This window comes from Pipra filicauda, unplaced genomic scaffold, assembly GCF_003945595.2.
Source record: "Pipra filicauda isolate LSUMZ 115617 unplaced genomic scaffold, ASM394559v2 scaffold66_size7647185_pilon, whole genome shotgun sequence".
Classification (NCBI taxonomy): domain Eukaryota; kingdom Metazoa; phylum Chordata; class Aves; order Passeriformes; family Pipridae; genus Pipra; species Pipra filicauda.
Window position 1 is genome coordinate 6,785,604 of NW_024104831.1, and position 21,605 is coordinate 6,807,208.

The window sequence follows — 21,605 nt, forward strand, 5'->3', positions numbered from 1 at the left end:
TCAGTTTTTGGTGTTTTGTGTACCTTATCATTAATAAGTCTGTCTTACATGCATAGATTAAGTATTGTGTATCTTCATTACTGCTTAAGCTGGATCTGTTTGGCTTCCTAAATTCTGTTTGGAGAATGCAATATCTCTAATGTCATAGCTGACTGGTGTAGCAGGTCAGAAGTTTCCACAGATGTTTAAGCTTCTAGTGTAAATGATATTCACATACTTGGAGTATTTGCCAAGAGGTGTTCATTTCTTCCTGCAAACCAGTGTGTCTGTACACAAATACTGCTACTTGATGTTTCTGGTATTGCTGTTTTTACAAGGAAATTAGGATGGTAATCCAATAACATCTTTGAACTGGGGTTTGACATGAGTTCTCACTCCCAAAATATTTGAAGATAAAGACTACTTATTATGTCTACTTTCCCTTTCCTTACTGCATTTCCTTCCCTCTGCATTTTCAGTTGGCTTGTAACTGTACAAAGAGCTGATATATCTATTATTCATCACAGAATAACAGAAACAAAAAAGTGGGAAGTGAGGAGGGAGCTTTCTCAGGCAGTTCTGCTACTGGTGAAATGGAGTCTTTTTGTCAGCTCCACAGCTGCTTGTTTTCTCCTGTAATCATTTGCTCCTCACCACATTCAAAACTTCTTCCTCCTTCAGCAGCACAGATCCAGCTGATTTCAGGCTGTGTCCTTGCTGTTTGGAATATAGACAACCATTTTTAGTGGGTCCTTTTTTCAAAATTGATTATTGGTTATGCCTGCAAGGCAAGGCAATGAGCCCCACGTGTCTTTTGTATAAACATTGTTATACAAGCAAAGCTGTGCTCTTGGTTATATTACTTTCCCTTCTTTGGCCAAAATATACTGTGCCGGTGAAAGTTACTTTATATATGTTTTTACCTCTATGTGAGATTTTGCCAGTGCAAATACATTTACCAGAGAATGCTCTTTGTCATCTTTATTATTAGTACAATTATGTCACCAGAAGCGTCTGCAGAGGTTTAAGCATTTAGTGTAAACTTAGCTTATTTGGAAAAATGGGTGTCAAAAAGGTGGCTGTCAGAAAGATTATTATATGTTTATATATTCAAATCAAACGCCACCATTTTTTTTAACCTGTGGTTCCTAAACTCTGACTAAAACCAAAACGTGGTTTAGAAGGCATCCGATCCCATTTGATCAGATTGTTTATGGAATTCTGTTGATCTAATTTTTTTTTTTGCATTTGTTTTATTCTGAAAAGCTTTTTTGCTAAGCTCTGCTGATGGCAATAATGGAACTGTTAACTGGACGACTAAGCGAGCCCACAGTTATATTATCAGCAGAATAAAGGCTGTTCAGAAGAATGGTGAGTTTAGGTCGAAAATTTAAATCCCATGTTGGTTCAGTCAAACCTGCTTTTAATATTACTCTTGTTTATTCAGTCATGTCCGTGTCTTAGGAATAGGATGCTGTGTTAAGGTAAGTAGTTTGGAAAACTTAACATTTCCTCAGTCTTCAAACATTCACAGACCTGTGTGTCCTTGTGAGTCTTCTCTGACTTTTCCTGTTCCTGTAGCTTTGCTTGAAATAATGGCAATGTGTAAATCTAATACTGCACATTTTCTTATCCTGGCTGGTTGCTTGGAGATACCTCTGCAGTTCACTTAATACAATAACTTTCCTGTAACAATTTAAAAAAATCTTCTCACATATAAATGTAAAAGATTTTACTGTCATTTATGCAAGTACACATGGAATATTGTAGCTGTTGCACGCTAGCTGAGAAAAAGCTTTGCACTGGTTGCCCATCCCAGCAGACAGTCTGAATTGCCCTCCAGATCAAGTTATTTCTGGGATTATGCTTCATCTGCTAAATATCAATGGGGAGAGGACCCATCGAAATTCCCAGAAAAAAAATTCCAGATGGATTTTTTTCTGAAGATCATCCACATACAGGCTTCAACCAACATGGTGAACCTTCTGAAATTTCTGGAGATGGAGTTTTTTTATGTCTGATAACAGGCTCTGGGATGCAGGCTGATATAATCCTGGCTGAAGTCCTGGCTGTGCCCATGTTCAAGACCAACAAAAAAACCCTTGAGATCTACAGAAAGGCCTCCAAAGGGATCTGGAAACAAGAAAGAAGAAAACAGTGCTGTCAATGTAGCTGATACTGTCTTTTTTTTCTAGCAGGGATCTGATGTGATCCTATGTAGTGGAGATTTTCAATTTCCCATATTAGTTTTACAGAAGCCTTTCACAATCTCATTGAGATTTTTGTCTACCACAGGGAATTTGCCCAGGCAGTTCACAGCTGGCAGTCTACTGTATTAGATTAGCATCTAGAAGTTGTTAAGCATAATCACTTTCATCCCGAGATCACCTAAGATGATTACACATTCATCTCCATTCTCAGGAAGTCTTATGAAAAGACTTGTGAAGAAAATAGCATTTCACTTGTTTCATTATTGAAAAGCTGGAGTGATAGAGGTAGTGGGCTGAAGACTCATCATTTTCCTTCTAATTTTGAAGAAACTTTGTAGGGGAAAAAGAAGAGGGCTTCTCTTACAAGGGGAGCAAGAACTTTTGAATTCTTAATCTCTATACTTGTGTCATTACAATGTGTTTGTCATTCCAAGATAAAATAGATCTGTGGGTTTTTCTCTTCTGAGAGATGTTTCTAGAATTCCACCAAGATCAGTGTTTTATATCTGCCTCAAATCCTTATTGGCACACTTACTTCAGCAGCTGGGGATGTTTCATTGCTAGGGATGGGCAGGCATTTATTGGTGGCAATAGGTTTCCTATAACAGACGAAATAAATGTTATATGGGGTTTTCCAGTAACTGCTATTATCCTTCTTTTTTTCTGAAACTACTCATCATGGAGAAACTTATGCTTGTGGTACATTACTTTTTCACTGTTCTTCCTGTTTGAAATGGATTTTCGTTGTTGAGGCAAAGCATCAGAGATGGAAAAATAGATTTTTCTAGGTATGTGATGCATTGTCAACCAGCCACCATGTTTTTGTCAGCTTTTCTGCTCTATTAATGTTATTGTACTTTTTCAGCTTTTCTTGAAAATATGTTAAAGGAAATTAATTAGTTTCCTTCTGTTTTTTACAGCTCATTCACAGAATTGAATGCAAAGGTTTTTTGGATCATCATTTACTAATTTTAAGTAAATAAATCAAAGAGCAATGTTACTGTATTTAAGTTTATGTAATGAAAATTACAGTAACTGGTTTATTAACCACACAGAATTGTAATAAATTTAAATTTCAGGATTGTTTTAATTTTATCACTAAGATAAAATTATTAGAAAAATGTTCTGTTCAGAACTGTGTTGAAAGCAGTTTTCAAAAATGGGAAAAAGCAAATGCTGTGGAATTTGATGACTAGTATATCCAGAACTTGAGACTATTAATTCTGCAATATAAAGCTTGAAGAGTGGGAAGTGCGTAACTAAATGTGGAGGTCTACATTACAGATGTCTGCATCTCCTCTCAGGTGCCTCTGCAGTCCATGGAGATCTAGTCACCATAGCCTGGAATATAGGACGTGATTCATCTCATTTTACAAGAGAAATCAAATTAATCAACCCCTAGAAGCGTCTGTGTCTTCTCCACTGACTATAAAAGGAGCCTGACTAACTCAGTGGTGGATGTTTTTTCTGTAGGCATCTAAAATTAGGTGAGATAGATTCCATACAGAGTACGTGGTGAGAGGGCTAGAATGCCTGTGATTAATGCCTAATTAGCAGTGTCTTTTTAAGCAAATCTCCAGTAAGAAGGTTGATATAAGGCTGGGGAAATTATACTAGGATTAAAAAATTACACCAGCATGAAAAAATTACATGAGCTTGGTCCATATTTCAGATATGTCGTGCTTATTGATCGAAGTGTTGCAATTAGCCCTTTATCTTCTAGAACCCAGGAGTTTGTTCCTAGGAGTTTGTTACAATGACTCTAAAGTCTCTTTTGGAGTCACTCTTCCCAGTGACAGCATCTCCATGCTGTATGGCCTATAGTCTTTGTTCAGACATGTAATTTCTCAAAAAGTTTCTTTCAATTCAGCAAGCAAGGCAGGTAGCTGTGTGTGTCTATCTGTGACTTACCATCTTTATTTACCACTTTTGTGATCCTCATGTCCCTGACAAAATTTATTAGCAATGATCGATTCTTTCAGGGCATTGACGTAAAATTCAATAGTAATAAAAATATTAATATTATATCTTATTAAGATACTATGAGAAACACCTATTAGATCAGTAATTTATACTTAAATTTTGAAACTTGTCATTAAAGTGGTTTCTTATCCAATTTATCATAATAATTTCTTTTTTCTTCTAATTCATTAAAATGTGTATGTAGTACAGCCTTGAATATGTTATACCTAAAAAAAGATATGCCTTTATCAACTAATTTTGTACTAAATAAAAAATAACATATTGCTTTTACATATTCTGGTTGTTCTTAATTAATTTCCCTTTAGGCTTTTAATTGTTACTCTTGCAAAACAGGGCTTCATTTTTTTTTGTTTGGAATTAGTTTCATCTGACTGGCCTATAATTATCCATGTCCTTCTGTTTTATCCTTCAATACAAGCACAATGTCTTCACTAATGAACTCTCTAACCAAAATTTTAGATGTATGTTATCTGAACCTGCTGGTCTGAGAAATTCTAGCTTTAAGAACTCAGAGAAGTCAGCTGAAGTGAATTGCTTTGTTCTTTTCTGCATAAGAACTGAAAAGTCTGCTGTTTCCAGTCAGTGGGGAATCAGTACCATGAATTGCTAAGGTTTCTCTGTATTCCTCATGTTCCTTTTTTATGTAAAAACCAAGGAAACATGATTGTGTCATAATTTAATGTATTTTTGTTCATGTAATTCTACAAATAAACAAACTATAAAATTACAGTAGCCTTCCTCTTTTTTATAACAATAAAATTAAAGAGCTTGTATAACTTCTGAAATCTTAACATAGACAGGTTTATTTACTGCAGTCTTGGAAAGGATCCTGTTGGGCAAAGAAAAGGTCTGCCCTGCATTCTGTTCTTCAATCTCTGTAACCTTTTAAAAAACTAATAAACAGGTATCTAATATTTGTTGCTTTCCTTTCCCGATGCCCGCATTGCTGTTGAAATGCATGGAGTTCCCTAGAGCATGTCTCACTTTTGCCTTTTTTCTGTCTCTTATTTCTCCTTCTGCTTTTCAGTGTACACGATTCTGTCTAGGGTGCACTCTGATCGGAATGTATACCCTTCTGCTGGAGTCCTGTTTGTTCATGTTTTGGAGAGAGAGTACTTTAAGGGGGAATTTCCTCCTTACCCAAAGCCTGGTATGGGATACTAAGATCTTCCATATTATATACAAATGTAGAAAAATTACTGTTTTAAGAAATTGAAGTCTACTTAGTGTACCTCAGAGTTCAACATATAACATAAAAAGGACAGGTTTTAGTTTCTATTGAAGTATATTCAAATTGAATAAAATATGTGGTCTCACACTTTTAAAATATTCTGGTTTGTGATAATTTGTGAAAAGATGCATATAACTGTGTGTTGTGAAAAAATGTAGTTAATTTGGAAGGTGTAATAATACATTATATATATATATGATATGAGGAAGTGTTCCTGTTATTCACTTTTGCATTAAATATGAAATTGTGGACGTTTAATAATTATGTCTGTTAAAATTGCCCGTTAGCTGATCCCTGTCTCAGACATAGTATCCGGTAGTCTATATGAAGGAGGACTTTGAAAGCATATAGTAAACATGAGACAAAATAGGAGATTAAAACAAATGTGAGACTACATAATAATGTTTTCTTTAATTTAAAACAAATATTCCTTTGGATTCAGCCTTTTTCCTACATTTAGAAACATTTTAATATTAGTAAGCATTTGTTTTTAGAGAAGGACCTGTGATTTCTTAAGTATGGTGTTTTGGTGTACACCAAAGCTAAAAGATTGATCATTGGCAGGTTAGAATATGTGTAAGCAATCTGGAGGGTGGGAAGAGAAAGAGAAACCATTCAGCCCTACATGTTTATCTACAATAAAAAGGTATAATAAATATATAAATATATCCAATTTATGTAAATGTGGCTACCATATTTTCCTATAAAATATGAAAAACCTGTAATACCTGTACAGTGCACACATAATCAAAACCTGATTCATTAATAAGCTCTTGAATTGATTTGAGAGTGCTGTTATCAAGACTCACTTTAAATTAAAAATAAGCTTCTGTTAGCATTGCTTAAATTTTGTCATAAGTAAACCCAAATGTTTTAAAAATTTCTTCTCTTTGAAAAATTGATGTTTTTTCTGACATGAATACCTGAGTCTTCATTTATGTCATGGTGACTGGCAGAGTGAAGTTTGCCTCTGTCCCAGTTTCCTCCCAGATTTGGCAAACAGATGGAAGGAACCTGGAAATTTTACTAATGATGGATTGTCCTTACAGCTGCAACCTCTCTCAACATTCCTGGCAATAGGAATCTGATTTCAGGTCCTACTGAAATTGCTGTCCCCGTAGATGATTGTGATCATATCAGAAATTCACTGTAAGGCAAGATGTTACCATGGTCCTTTTATTTTTGTCTGCTGGATAATTAGCATAATTCCTTGATGAAGGAAGGGCTAACCAAAATGTCTCACAGGTGGCTTTCAGAATTTTCCCTGAATCATTTGTGATGCTGGGAATTTTGTTATGAATGCGATAGATTAGGTTACTGAGATGTCCTGAGGGAATTGCGAGGGAAGTTGTGTTACACACCCGGGTGCTGGTTTGGTCTGGTTCTGGTTAATTTTACTCATAACCAGATGTGTAAATGTGTACCTGAAGACTAATCTGGCAACAGGTCTCGGTCTTTTTGTTCCTCTCTGGAGGAGATGACAGCTCTTCATTCCTCAGTGGGCTCAGTTTCTGCCTTCTGTGCCAGCCTGCCTGTTTTCTTCTCTCAACATTTGTCCTAAAGTGCCTGCTGTTGTCATCTGAAAGCTGAGTTGGAGCATGAGGCAGAGGTGTCTGCAGGCTCATAAGGGATTTGACTGGATTCTGTGCCTCAGCTGGATGCTGCCTCAGCAGTGAGGATCTGGTAGTGTTCAGCCATGCTTGATTTCATGTACAAAAGCTAAAATAAACAAGTCGGACTCAGGCATTTTTAAGAGTATCAATGAGAACCACAAGAATGAAGGTAGTGGTTTGACTTGAGGGACTTCTACAGATTGCAGCTGGACCATTGTATTTAGTAGCCATCAGTGGATCCATTTCACAGGAGTGTCTGGCCCTTCTTTGAATCAATGTGTTTGCTGAAGAAAAATGACTGCCAGGCTGTTGGTGCTGAAGACGTGTGTGTATGTCCTGATGCTAACAGAAGCTTTTAGGCATTGGTGATTACACAGCCACTCTTTACAGTAAGCCCTCCCAGGTACATTGAGTACCTGGAGCCATCATTAAAAACATAAAAGAAACTTGGGACGGGGAGAGAATTAAAGGACTGAAACCTTTGTGCTTTTGTCTGTGAGGAGGTGAGATGCTTCAATTCTGTGTGGAACTGAGCTCTAAAAATCAAACCCGCTAGTTACTGAACATGAGCACTCAGTTGGCCAGGACTGTAGGAAGTGCCAGTATATTATCTCTGCAGTTGGTTACACTTTTCATGTGTGACTTTCTTAATACTTAAAAGTGCTAAGTTGGAGTTCACATACTTCTAATATAGTAAAGGTTAGCAATTTTTTTTTTCATTTTGGAAAGGTTCAGAAAACATAACTGGCAGCCAGAATAAGACTTTCTAGTGGAAACATCAAAATCAAAGCATATAGCATTTTCTTGTAAATATTCTAATATAATTTTTCTTATCTAGGTGAAATAAGTAATGATCCTATAACATTTAATACCAATTTAATGGGTTACCCTGACAGACCTGGATGGCTCCGCTATATACAAAGGACACCATACAGTGATGGAGTGCTGTATGGCTCACCAACTGTAGAAAATGTGGGCAAACCAACCATCATTGAGGTATTTTCTTTCAAATGTTCAAAAAGTTTTAGAGTGTAGGATTCAGAACTGTCAACAAATATTGCCCCTTATTTTTGAAAAGTTAATTCCAATAGTTATATAAAAGATTGTAATGCAGGGACAGACTTGTGACATTAACGTTTTCTCTTAGGTACCATTTTATCCTCTTTTGAGAGAAAGACAGATTATATGACATTTTATAGTTTACTTTTAAGGTGTAACAAATAAGTAGCAATAACTAGTTAAGCTTAATACTTCTACATGCAATACTTTTTGTTTTTTGTCTTTTTAACTTTCTAAGAGGCATTCAGTAAATGATGACTATATAAAAGTTTTATTTAAAATACAGAACAAAAAATCTTTGTAAACAACTGTACTTGAAGAATAACTGAATTCTGAACTTTGTAACATTCAACCTAAATATGGGACAGACTTCTCCCCACTGGAAAATAGGTTTGAGTCAATAAACAGTTGTGGGGCTTTATTTAGTTTTGGTTTGTGGGAGTTTTATTAATTCCTTTTCATCGAGTATTCCCTTGTTCATTATTCATGTTTATTGTTAGATTTTAGTTAGCACTTACATGTATGTAATTCTGTTCATAAAAGTGTTAACCATGACAAAACTTTATTTTTGACAATTAGCTATCCAAATGTTTAAAAGCGCTACTTATTCACTGAGCAGCAATTGAAAGGGAAAAAGGAGTATATTTTCTGCCATGTATTTCATAGACAGCAGACTGAATCAGACACTGTGTGGTTCACAGTGTTTAAGAAATCTGCACATTATCTTGCTCCAGCCATTTTGCTGCAGCAGTAGTACATTTGTCTTAGACCCTTAATGGTGGTTTTTTTTTTCTAAATTGCATTTGATATAGTTTTTCTTCCTCAAGAATGGCACCTCTGGATGTTAAGTTATAATGTAGATAATTTCACCCATGGTTAATTTTATATACATGATTCAGTTTTGATTTCAGCAGGACTAATGACATCTGAGAATTAATCATGTGCAGAAGCTCTTACAGACTGCTTAGCTTTCTGTAGAGGAAGCCATTATTTAAAATTGCCAGTTTTTAAATGGCACGTGCTTTTAGAGTCTAGGATCTATATCAAGACCTCCATTCTAAGCATGACCCCAAGCTTATATCTGAACTAAATGTTGCCTACCATACAAGTTAATTCTTTGCAGTCCTAGTGTCAGATGTGGCTTTTGAATTAATTCTATGGTACGTGAGGAGGGCAGATGGCATTTGATCCACTTCCTAGTGCCATCTGAGTGGTTACATATTCCTGACCTGAGTATAACTTTGTCGTGTCCTGAGAGGATGTCATGGGTAGGTCAATTTATTGGAGGAGACCTCATGATTAGAAGAGCCTAACATTATGCACAGCACTGCAGTACAGCAGGTAACATTCTTGAGCTCAGCTCCTATGAAAGCTGTGCAAAGACAGTTTGTGTTTGAATGAATATTCAGGACAGGGCAATCTCTGCTGCCGTTGCTATTCCTTGGTGCTGGGGCATGGCCACACTGGCAGCTCCCACTGCTGGAGTGCAGGCTCAAAGTGGGTACTGTTGTGCTCCTGTATAGAGCTTTTACAACCAGGGGATTTGTAACTTCTGTTACAACCCTTTGAAAAATTAACAGAATTGAGGATTGGAGAAATCTCAGAAATATATTTTCTGTTAATTTTGTAATGAAATTGTTAAATTACACAAGATCTAATTGTGTCAGGTAAGCTTTTCCTTCTCCACTTAAATGAACCTGCAGAAGATATTCCACAGCATTTTTCCTTTTCATTCAAATACCTTAAAAAAGTGCTACATCTGTTACTTTGTTTGTATAATAGTCAATGTCACAATAGTTTGTAGCTGTTTGCTGAGAAGCAACATAGTTCTGTCACTATTGTCACTCCTCTGCCTCTCCTTTGTCTCTGAAATGAGTGAAATAAAGTCTAAAATTAGAAAGAAGATTAGTTTTTGTAAGTTTGTTTCATAAAAGATTTATCAACTTTCAGGGGAAAAAAAGTAGCAAAAATAGTACATATTTATACTGATATCCCGCTTCATTCAGTGTTTCTTATGAATGAGCACTTGATATAGTACAACTTCGGAGTACAGTCACCACTGGGAAGTAACCACTTGCACACATTTCAGGCATCCTAGATATTTAAAGTTTAAGATTGATATACTTGCATATTTTAATCATGAAGGTGTATGTTTCCAAAAATAAGTTGCAAGAATGTTGCATCTACCCCCTAGTTTTCACTTCCCCTATAGTTACAGATTTCAAGATTTTTTTAAAACTACTTATGTTGGAGCAACATTTGTGAATCCATTCATGGAGTATGACTTTACTGGGTCTAGAGCTAAAACTAAACCCCCGTCTCAGAGATGAGAATCCCAACACTTTTTGCTTTAAAAAAAAAATCTCTGTCTAGTTTAGTTCTCTAGGAGCTATTAATGAATGTAGATCTTACAGTATTGATGGAGGGGTTTGGAGGCTGGATGGGAAAATGGTTGCTTATGGTTGTTCTTAAAGAAAACAGAAAAGAAAGAATACACGTGTGGTAGAACACTTCTGTCAGGGCCAAAATATTATTTTGACATACATTTCTTGGATAATTGTATTTGGCTACAGACTGGTCAAGAAAACTCTAGTATTCTGCCTTGAAGGTAGTACTGCATTAAATAAATTGACCTTACCTTTCAAATTTTATTTTATATTAGCAAATGAATGTTCATACATTTCAAAATAAGGAGGCAAAGCATTTAAAAGGGGATAAGTGTTTCTGAATTACCAGTTTAATTTTCACGGATGTTTCATTTACCTAATTTTTATTTTTGCATTGTTTTGCAATCATATCTTTTTCACTCCAGATCACTGCGTACAACAGGCGTACCTTTGAGACAGCAAGACATAATTTGATCATTAATATAATGTCAGCAGAAGGTATGTACAGAAAATAGCTTGTTGTGTTTTGAACTGAATAAGCAAAGCCATCTCATAGGCTTTGATTTTTCGAGATAAAAAATACTGTAAAATAGTTGTCCAGTGTTCAAGCCAAATGCAGGGGCACAAAGGAGAAATAAGAGAATTTTTCCTGCTTTAATTAATTTTGTTAATTTAAGATGGATTATTTCTGTCATACAGGACTGCTTTTCCTCACTCGTAAAAAAAAGTTAGCTTTTTTGTTTTTAATTAAACTGGTTTTAATTTTAAATTTCTCCCTGTCTTTTCAAATGGACTTTACATGAAGGATTTCCCTCTCTTTCTGCATGTTGTTTAGTTTTCTTAGTTCTGCATGTGCCTTATGCAAAGAACACTTATGTAGGCAGATTCAGAAAAAAACAGGTTAAGGCATATATAGACATTTAGTCCTTAAAATTAGTTCTTTTCATCATATTTACCTATTTACATTATGCAGTGTTGTGGGTTGGAATCCATTGTTGCTGCAGATCAGTTTTGACCCGCAAATTAACATGAATGTAACTTTATCTGTTTCACGAGGTTTTACCAGGTGAGACTTTTTTCCTCCAGTCCTCTTCTCCAGTCCCAGTTGCTTTATAAATAACTGAAGATTTTCAGCTCGAGTAACAGCTAATGGTACTCACTATTGAATTAAATATAATCACATTAGGTTCAAAATGAACTAATTCAAATACAAGAATTTTGGAAAGCTGTATAATCTTAAAGTAGTATTACATTAATCATTACTTCAGATATTGGAGCCTTTGTTTAATGCAACACTCTTTCATCACAACTAGATTTTCCTTTACCATATCAAGCGGAATTCTTCATAAGGAATATGAATGTAGAAGAAATGTTAGCAAGTGAAGTTCTTGGTGACTTCCTCGGAGCAGTGAAAAATGTGTGGCAGCCAGAGCGCTTGAATGCTATAAACATCACTTCAGCCCTTGACAGGGGAGGGAGAGTTCCACTTCCTATTAATGACATGAAAGAGGGGTAAGCACATGTGTCAGTCTGATGTTTTTGCTTTACACTTTGTTTTCTTACTGAAAAGCTTAATATTTTTTCAGGCTTTCTAGAAATTTTGCAATTGCTGTTTTATATTTTGGACTTAGATATAATAAGATCACTGGTGTTCTGAGCCCTAATTATAGTACAGGTTTACTATGATAGATACCATTACAACAGGCAACAGCTCCTGTTTGATGTTACAGTCCAAGGAATACTAACAAATTCCATTAATTATGAACCAGTTGGTAGTAAATATGCTTATTTTGTAATTCCAGTTTTACTTCTGAGCAGTCATTTGGCATGCTTTTCAAGTTTTTAATGGTTTCCAATTCATGAAACTCAGAATTTTGAAGCAAGGTGTGATAAAGCATAGGTTACAGGGACACTTAAATTTCTAAAAGCATTTAGCATATAACAGTGTAATTTCTAGCTGTACTCACTTAGTTAGTTATGTGATTCAGGAGCACTGTGGACTTTCTTCTGAAAGTCATAACCTGAGGTATCTGGGGAGCTCAGGTCACTTAGTGTAAACTTCAGGAATGCACTATTTCCAGTTCTGATTCATAACCATAAATTCTGTTCTGAAATACTGTACTTCTCTTGGAAACTAATAAGGATTCAGTCTTTTCAAAGTCTGATTGTGATAGGGCTTTTCCAGGGTGAAAATAAAGATGCCTATTTATTTTTAGACAATTTAGATATTTTGGTGTCAAATAATATCTGAGAAAGGGCTGACGGTTCAAAATTTGAGATGGGTGCAGAAAATCTTGTTTCAGAGCCTTTTTGTGTATCTGGAGGTTTTGAGCACATTTAAAGGAGGCAAGTCATTTCTGTATTAGCCAGAGTAATAGCAGAACCACTTAATACAAGTGGCTACACTTCAAATATTTAGTTAGATAATGCCTGATATACCAAGTGGCAACCAGGACCTAATTTCTGTTTCAGGGTCCATTGGTACATTATTATCCAGTGCAGCAGACTGTATTTTCCAGCAGAATTCTATATATCTAAATATGACAATTAGTGTAGTAGCTCTTATTTTATGTATGGTAATGCTAAATGAATTATTAAGTTTACATTCAGCTTTCAGTATTCTGAAGGAAATTTTGTTGGCAGAGCATAGCTACAGTATGGAATCTTTTAGGAAGAGCTGGGGATTTGGCAGATTCATATTAGTATTAGGTTTAGAAATAACTAGTCATCGTGAATTTAGTTTGAAAACATGGGAGGAAACTCTTCAAAAATACTATGATGAACAAGACTAAAGATTTCCTTAAGATAAAATGACACTATTTTAATCCAATTTTCAAAAGTAGTACTGATTTACTTATATGAGGAAACTACACCTGGAGCTCTGTGACTGCATGGAAATTGACACTTCTGCTGGTAAGCAAATATTTACATTATGGGGGAAAACAGAGTATGTTGTAATGTGCAGCTAGAAAAATCCTTTTGATTTCAGTCAGTTTTTCGTATGCTTAGATAAAGTATACTATGAAGAAAAATAATTTTTAAAAGTAATTTCAGTCTTTAAAGAACAGCTGAATGTTGCTGTAAACAGCAGTAATGTTTGGAAGAGTATATAATTGTGCTGTGGGGATTTGTGAGACATCCTGCTGGTCTGTCACTCCTCTTTTTCTGCAGTGTGTATGTGATGGTTGGGGCAGATGTTCCATTCTCTTCCTGTTTACGAGAAGTGGAAAACCCACAAAATCAGCTGAGGTGCAGTCAAGAAATGGAGCCTGTAATAACCTGTGATAAAAAATTTCGTACTCAATTTCATATTGACTGGTGTAAAATCTCTCTGGTGAGTTATTTTATTATTGCATAAAAATGATGTTTGTAGAAGTACAGGTGCGAGTTTGGCCAGCCTGGCCAGACAACTTTGCCAGTTGCACTTTATTGTGACTGACTTTTTTTTCCATCTACCAGACACGCTTAAGGTTGTGAAAGGATTTTGCTATGTTGGCTAAATTCTTTTAGGGGTGAGCCCCAGTGAAACCACCATATTTGTTTTCACTAGCAGTGAATGCTATAAATGGCCAGAGAACTCCAGGCCTTACAGAACTAAAAGTAATGAGATAATTATTTGGGTACATGTAGTTCATTAATTTAGAATGCTAATACTGCTAGTTACACTTGCTTTCCTAAAAAAAAGTGTGTGTCTATATATATGTATGTTTTCTCAGATATTGATTCTAGAGCACTGACCAGTTAAATAGCATTTTTATGCTGTTAAAAAACTGTTTCTGGAAATTGTCTACAACATATTTCATGTTTGAAATGAAAAGAAAATAATGTTGATGAAGTAAATGAAAATAAATGGGAACATTTTTCTCAAACACAAGAAAAATGATAACCAAACAGTAGACTATTTGCCATGGAAGGAGTATAACTCCTAAAGAGGCTTTTTAAGATTATTTTTTTTTTAGTTCCAGTAAGGAAAATCAAGAAATAATACAGTATTGGAAGAGAATGTTGCAAAGTTTGAACAATGATGGTGAAGGTACATAAAGTAAATTTAGATAATTGTTGAGCTGCTTCACACATTACTGAGAAGGAAGCTGAAAGGGAGATATTAAATGCTTTTTATAGTGGAAAAAACATATTGAGTATGAGAAAAGTTATTCATACACAAAATTGATTGAATAACTTCAAGTCATTTCTTCCTATACACTATAAATTAGGAAAGCTGCTAGAAAACTCAGAAATACTTGTTTTCAAAAGAATATCCAGGTTATTTACATTTTATTGGCCTTCTGTTGAGAAATTGCAAAAGGCACAAGTGTACACAGCAATACTTACCAGCACCTGAAAAACAGCAGAAGGTAGCTAGTCTTTGTGAAGAACAAACTATGTCAAGTCTTCAGTTTCCTCCTACAAGACAGAAGTAGAACAGAGGTGCAGCAGCAGATGTCATTCCTTTATGGTAAGGTTTTTTAATACTGTCTCACAAACAAGCTGAGGAACGTGGCCTAGGTGAAGCTAGGACCTAGTGAAGAGCTGGCTGGTAGCCATAATCCTAGAATAATTGTCAATAATTCCTTGCTATTCTTCATTAATAGCTGGATGATGAAATGGGCTTATTAAATTAAATTTGCAGTCTCCGTGAAACTGAAAGGCTCTGCAGCTGCATGGAAGGACCAGATAGCATTCAGAAAGATCTTGAGAAGTTGGAGAAACAGCCTTAGGAAACAGGGTGAATTTTAAAAGGAGCAGCAGAGGTATAGTGCACACAGCAGTGTTCATGCAGAATGAAGAGTGGCTGGTTAGGAGTACTTCAGAAAAAAAGGTCTGATAGTAGCAGTGGCTCATAAAGTAATCATGAAGCAGCATTGCCATGCTGGTTTGATAAAAGTAGAGATCACCTTGGGATGTGTAACAGGAACAGGCTCTCAGAGAAGTCTAATTTTCTGCAGCAGCCTATAACTCAACCTTCTTGAATTCAACATTTGTTTTGGCGGCTTGCCACAATAACTGAATTTAAACAGTCTTAGGGGTGTTTACTGTTGCCAGCAGCATTGCTGCTGTAACCTGGTTCATCAAAGGGAAAAGGGAGGCGAGCTTCTCTCTATCTAATCACAGTCTGCTTTTCACAAGGCAAGCCAAGGGGCAGGAATTCTCCTCTGCCATGGGCTGGGAGGGAGTTGAGCTCTATTTCCCATAATCACAACGTAGATAAGTGATTAAAAATACAGCCATCATAACCTCTTCTTCCCATTTTTATGAGGTGACATAGGCAGTTAGCACCAAATCAAAGAGTGGATTCAAGTTTGGGGGTCCCAAATTCTGCAAAGAGGGACAAGGTAATAAATGCTTCTTCTTAATGCTGCTTTTTGATAGCTTATTCTCACTTTGTGTGTGGGCTTTTGTCAGTCACATAAAAAGTACATCAATATTTTTTGTGCATTTGTTAGGGTTTGAGATTCAGCTAAGCAGCCAGGTGGAACTCAGGGTACCTAAAAGGTACTGCGGAATTAATGAGTGGAGAATACATAAGTTAATTTTTGTTTTGCAAACTGTGTTGCACTAGTAATATACATATATGTGTGCATTTTAGGCTCAGCAAAATTTCTGGCATTCCATGAAAATCTGTTCATCCATTGCATAAGTTGTTACCTAAAGTGTAAATTATAAAGAAATGACCATAAGTTGCAAGATTTCTCAATGAACAGTCAGACAAAAGTTCAACCATGTATGCAAATATATTTGATTTTTATTAATGATCTGAAGAGAGTCTTAAGCCAACACTGATAAAATTTAATATCTAACTAAAGATAACAAGAAAACAGAGGCAGAAAGTTAAAAAGTCATCTGGGAAAGGCAGTCAAATGCAATAGGAAATTCAGTAGCAAAACAAGGTTGTATTTTGAGGAACATTAGGTATAGACATAAAAAAATATAAAAACAAAATTACTTGTGACCAGGAATGCAGCCTTCTGAAGGTTAGTTGAATTAAAAAAAAACCCCTTGAAACTCCGACTGATCAACTAAATGCACATCTCCTGTTGTGGTGCCTCCTGCACTGGGTGTGTGGGGCAGGCAATGAGCTGCTCAGCCCTCAGCAGCTCAGTTGATGCCTCTTGCTTTTTTGAGCACTGGATGGAAAGCACTGAAGGCTAAGGAGGAGGAAGAAAGTCATAGGTATGTGACTCTCATCTCTGCCACACTCATACAAGAGAGGGCAGTATTGTTATTTAGGAAGACTAGTAAGAAATGGATTAATTCATCAAAAAGAAATCAGTACTAAAGAATTAGTTTGCACTAGGGATGTTTACTGAATTTTTACTCAACTACTGTTTGTGTGACGTATGCCTGAAATTAATCTGTAAAAACCATGGTATCTCTGGTAGGCATGAAACAGAGTCATATTATAACATTACTATCACATTGATCAGAAGCTTTCATAAAATGTAAGGTTCTATTGAGTAAAAAAAGTGATTGGATAAAATTGTATAGAATTTGTCTAACATGTAATATGGATCCTTTTATATGTTATCGTTGGTTAGATACTGCCTGTTTTTACATTCTGTTACTTTGTTATTTGATCATCTTTTTTTTTCTTCTTCTTTTTTTTTTCCCCTGGGTATCAGGTTGACAATACAAAACAAGTTTCCACCTTTCAGGAAGTGATTCGTGGAGAGGGAATATTACCTGATGGTGGAGAATACAAGCCACCTTCTGACACACTGAAAAGCAGAGACTATTACTCGGATTTCCTAATTACACTGGCAGTGCCCTCGGCAATAGCACTGGTGCTTTTTCTAATCCTTGCCTATATCATGTGCTGCCGACGGGAAGGAGTGTGAGTACTTTAACACGCTAATAAGTAACTGTAGACTTTTCTAAGATTATAACGCATAGAGGACTATTCGTTAGAATAATTCCATTTGGTTCATTATAAACCTTTAAAACAGGCCAAAAGATATCTTCTTGAAATGCTGGACTATTTCTCACCTAAGCACATGGACTCATTTCCAAGCAAGTGGACATAGGGCCTTTAGTTGTTCTAGCGGAAGGGTTTAAAATGCTCAACATATGCACAAAACTCCCCAAAATCTCCACATGTGCACAGCTCTCCAAAATGCCCCCAGCAAATAAAATACTAATAAAAGATCATTGGTTCAGGAGGATGTTAAGTAATTTCTAAAATGCTAACCTTCATAACATAAACCTGGTTGAGAATAACTGAATTTAGACATACTATAAAAGAAAAACACATAAAAGGAAAGCAGCAAGTAACGTGATTCCTGCCATTTCTTACACAAACTACAATTTCATTTTGTCACAGAATTTATTTTAGCCAGAAGCTTGTTCTTTAACCTGCATTTTCATTTCCCTCTGTGTGTGTGTCTGTGTGTGTATGTCTGTCACCATTATCACATCTCTCTATGTCCGTTCATCAAGGCCTCTTCATAAACCCCGTTGCAAATGCTGCCAAGTTGCGTTTAGCAATAACCTTGTCAGCATTCCTACATCATGTACTATTTTCATCATCAGATAGATTTAATGTTCCAACTATCAATGCTATTATTTAATTCATAAATTTTGTTTTGTTTTTAGGGAAAAGAGAAACATGCAAACACCAGAGTAAGTGTCTTCTTTCCTGTTATTTTTCTTTTACCATTTAATTTTCATTCTCAGTAGCTCGTCATGCTTCATACATGTGTGTCATAATCTTCTTTCATTCTCTCTAAACCATGGTTTAATTCATAAATGTGAAAGCTGCTTTTAAATCAGAGTCCTGGCAAGGATAGAAGACCAGAATAAAAAGGGTTTGAAATTAACGACTCATAATTCAAAATAAAATAGTGTTGTTAGAATAAATATGTTAATATGCCATTTATACTCCTGGTTATTGGACTTACCAGCCTGTCTCTTAAAGGCAGTGACCAGGAGAAGAAGTATCCTGGAAGGTATCCAGGGTCTATACTATGGAGTGTTTTAAAATTAATTTATGAGCTTTTATGAATCTACCACAAGAATCAGGAGTTAACCAAAGCTTTTATTTTAACTGCAGCAAATAAATGGAACATTAGCCATAAATTGCACAGTCTTGGATCCTATGAGAAATATCTATTCAGGCAGAAAAAATCTAATAGAATAATTACTGCCTTAAAAATTAAATAAAGGCAATATTTATTAATTTAACTATGTAAAGGTACAGTAATTGCTGCACTGTAGAGTCTGTAGCATGCGTCAAAGTCCTTATATTTTTAAGAATAATAATAATTGTAAAAATCTATCCATTTTGGTAGAGCACTTAAAATATGTATTCACTATTTTATTTCCTTTTGACATAGCATCCAGTTGGTCCACCACAGTGCTATACAGAAATCAACCAAAGAGCTTCGTGACATGTCTAAAAACAGAGAGATCGCGTGGCCTCTTTCAACGCTTCCCGTGTTTCACCCTGTGACTGGGGAAATTGTCCCGCCCCTTCACACGGACAGCTACGACAATACCAGCATGCCACTGATGCAAACACAGCAGTAAGTGTTTAGATTTTATTTCTTAATGCTCACTGTGTTGCACATTTTAACTGTAGATTCCGGTGCATGCCTTCGGAAATGTGTTTCTTATGGAGGTTTCAGTACTGACTCTCAGTTCAGGATTGCTCTGATGTCTGCATTTCCAGCAGCAAGAAAGGCCTTCTGTTATAAAATTAGATGGCTGGCTTTCAGTCTGAAAGCTTACCAAGAGGCTTTGCATGGAACAGTTAGATGTGTGAATATTTTGGAGAAAAACTACTTTTGATAGAGGAATCAATTAAAACTGTTCTATTTTAGACACCCTGTCTCTCAACCAATGTCTTTGGAGTTCTGGTATAAAACTACCACCAGGTTGGTGGTAGTTTCATACCAGGAAATCCAGACTTTGTAAATGGTTAGTCATGTACCTGTCACACATGGTTTATGTTTGAAATGTTCATGTTGAACAGAAGAACATATTCCATTACACAGATAAAAAATACAGACCCGTCAAGGAAAACACTTAGAGCTCTCACCCGTTTCCATTGTTGCCACCCTCTCTCCAAGACAGAAACCAGAAAAATACTCATTCCTGTTCTTTAGAGTTCATTTACCAGTAACTTAATGAAGCTACTAAGACAAACCCACACAGTGCTTTGCACACATTCTAGTTTAGACAAGTCCATAGTGCTGTAGCAAAAAGGCATTTCTGGTAAGATTTGCTTGAGGTGCCTGGGGCTGAGCAGATCTGAGGCAGTGGTCTCAGAAGTGGTTGGCATTTTTCAATGCCATCTCTACAACACCATCTCGAGCTGGTAGCTCCTCTGCTGGCAGGCCTGCATGGTCCCAGTGGTCCAGTGGCAGCACTAACTAGGCCCTAATTTACACATGCTTGTCCTGAATTCCCTTCATAATGTAGTTCCGTGTTTTCTTCTCCCTGTCCCAAAGCTAAAGTCTCCAGGAAGTACAGCTGTATAAATTATTCCTTGTACAACTGCATCAAAGTGCTCTGCCCTGTCTTTTAGGGCTTCTTTATTCAGAATAGCAGTTTTTTATGACTGGGGTGCCAAATCTTGTACCAAAGGCTTTCTTGAGTTGTACATAAAGTATTTATCTGCTTCACCTATATTCCAACCCTTAATTCCTTTCTGTAAAAACACCTTAATATATGGTAACTGTGAAAACAGACACTGAAGCAGGGCACAAAAATGTAACTTTGCCTTGATAAGTGAACTGGTCCAACCCATAAAACTGGCTGACTGTTCATTCATTCCAGTGTCGATAACTAAGTGGCAAATGCTGTCACCTTTGCTGTACCCATCGCTTACAGAAACCAAACTTTGCTTAACATCAGAAACCCATGGTGACTCTTGTTACCTCTGGCATTTCACCAAGTCTGAGCCTTTGAACCTAGCTGATAAGTGAAATAATAGGAACTACTTTAGCACTAGTTTTCTTTGTTTCATGGACTTGGCTAACCTTTGGACAACTGTATTTGCATACTGAAAATAGATTATTGCTTCATAAGCAAAAAAAATGAAGTGTAAATACTCAGCTTTCATCATAAGACAGTTCAGACTTTGTATGGAAGCATTAAAGATATTAAATGTTTTTTTATAGGAACCTGCCACATCAGACTCAGATTCCACAGCAGCAGTGTGCAGGTCAGTACTCAGAGAATACTGTAACTATTAAGTGACTAGTGTGGAGGAATCACTAGTCAAAATGTATACAGTCTATAGACAGTGGAAATAATTCTCAAATATAGTAAAGTATTACAGCATTGTCATTCCAATTTTTTTTTTTTGATACAGCATTGAAAATTGTGGGATGGGAATGACTGAACAGGTGGGCGAAATGCTACATTAGGACTCTGCATGAGACCCTGGAATTGGGTACAGCTGAGTTAGAAACCTCGTATAAATAATTTTCTGTTACAACATGAAGCTACAGCCAGATTCCCAAATGTAGTTACATGGTTGGGATTCTCTGACACTCGGTAGGAAACCCAGATTTTTAATTCCCACCAGTACTAGTTAAGCTCTGAAGGAGTTCTTTAATTGCTGTTATTAGACATAAAGGGTCGATACTGGGGAATCTGTGGTGAGGCACATATGCATGCTTCAGGTTTCCCCTGTCTTAGTCATCACTTTTGTATCTTTTCACAAATGCTCATGCACTGATGGAGGTCAGGAATGCCCTGTCAGACTAAGGCTTGACTGGTCTCTCCACTTGCCACCTCAAGGTTTGAGAAAAAGCTATAGCCATAGAGCCATGTGAAAGGGGGTAAGAATCACACAGGGAACAGATAGAGGCCAAAGCACAATTTTTAAATATTCAAAGAGGTATTTAAGCAAAACACTAGAGAGATACATATGTATTGAACATAATATGGGAACTACAGCTCCAAGTGGAAGATTTCTTTTAACTTAGGAGTTACATAAGCAACTCTTTCTTTTCATTGAAAATCCTTCTTCTTCATTACTGCTTTCGGGGATTAAAGGAGAATTTCGTATGACAACATTTCAAAGATTTGAGGCAAGTATATAATAGATTTTTTTGCCCATGCGGGTTGTGTTGTTATCTGGAAATTAAAAGCAGTTATAAAAAGCCTGACTGTAGTTCTGCTAGCTTTGCTATTTGTG

General features: G+C 36.2%; 1 protein-coding gene across 6 annotated transcripts in view; it reads left to right on the forward strand.

Annotated features, from left to right (window-relative positions):
• Positions 1–21,605, forward strand: part of SGCE (sarcoglycan epsilon) — a 33,524-nt gene that overhangs the window by 7,509 nt on the left and 4,410 nt on the right. For 2 of the 6 annotated variants that reach the window (XM_027749105.2, XM_027749104.2), the window contains exons 2-11: positions 1,246–1,350; positions 5,200–5,322; positions 7,855–8,012; positions 10,888–10,960; positions 11,776–11,974; positions 13,634–13,796; positions 17,083–17,294; positions 18,053–18,079; positions 18,793–18,981; positions 20,581–20,624. In XM_027749105.2, the coding sequence (XP_027604906.1) occupies positions 1,246–1,350; positions 5,200–5,322; positions 7,855–8,012; positions 10,888–10,960; positions 11,776–11,974; positions 13,634–13,796; positions 17,083–17,294; positions 18,053–18,079; positions 18,793–18,981; positions 20,581–20,624 (1,293 nt within the window). Of the gene's footprint in view, positions 1–1,245; positions 1,351–5,199; positions 5,323–7,854; positions 8,013–10,887; positions 10,961–11,775; positions 11,975–13,633; positions 13,797–17,082; positions 17,295–18,052; positions 18,080–18,792; positions 18,982–20,580; positions 20,625–21,463; positions 21,499–21,605 lie in introns of all 6 variants that reach the window. The other 4 variants (XM_027749103.2, XM_039388614.1, XM_027749106.2 and 1 more) reach the window with 4 other exon arrangements.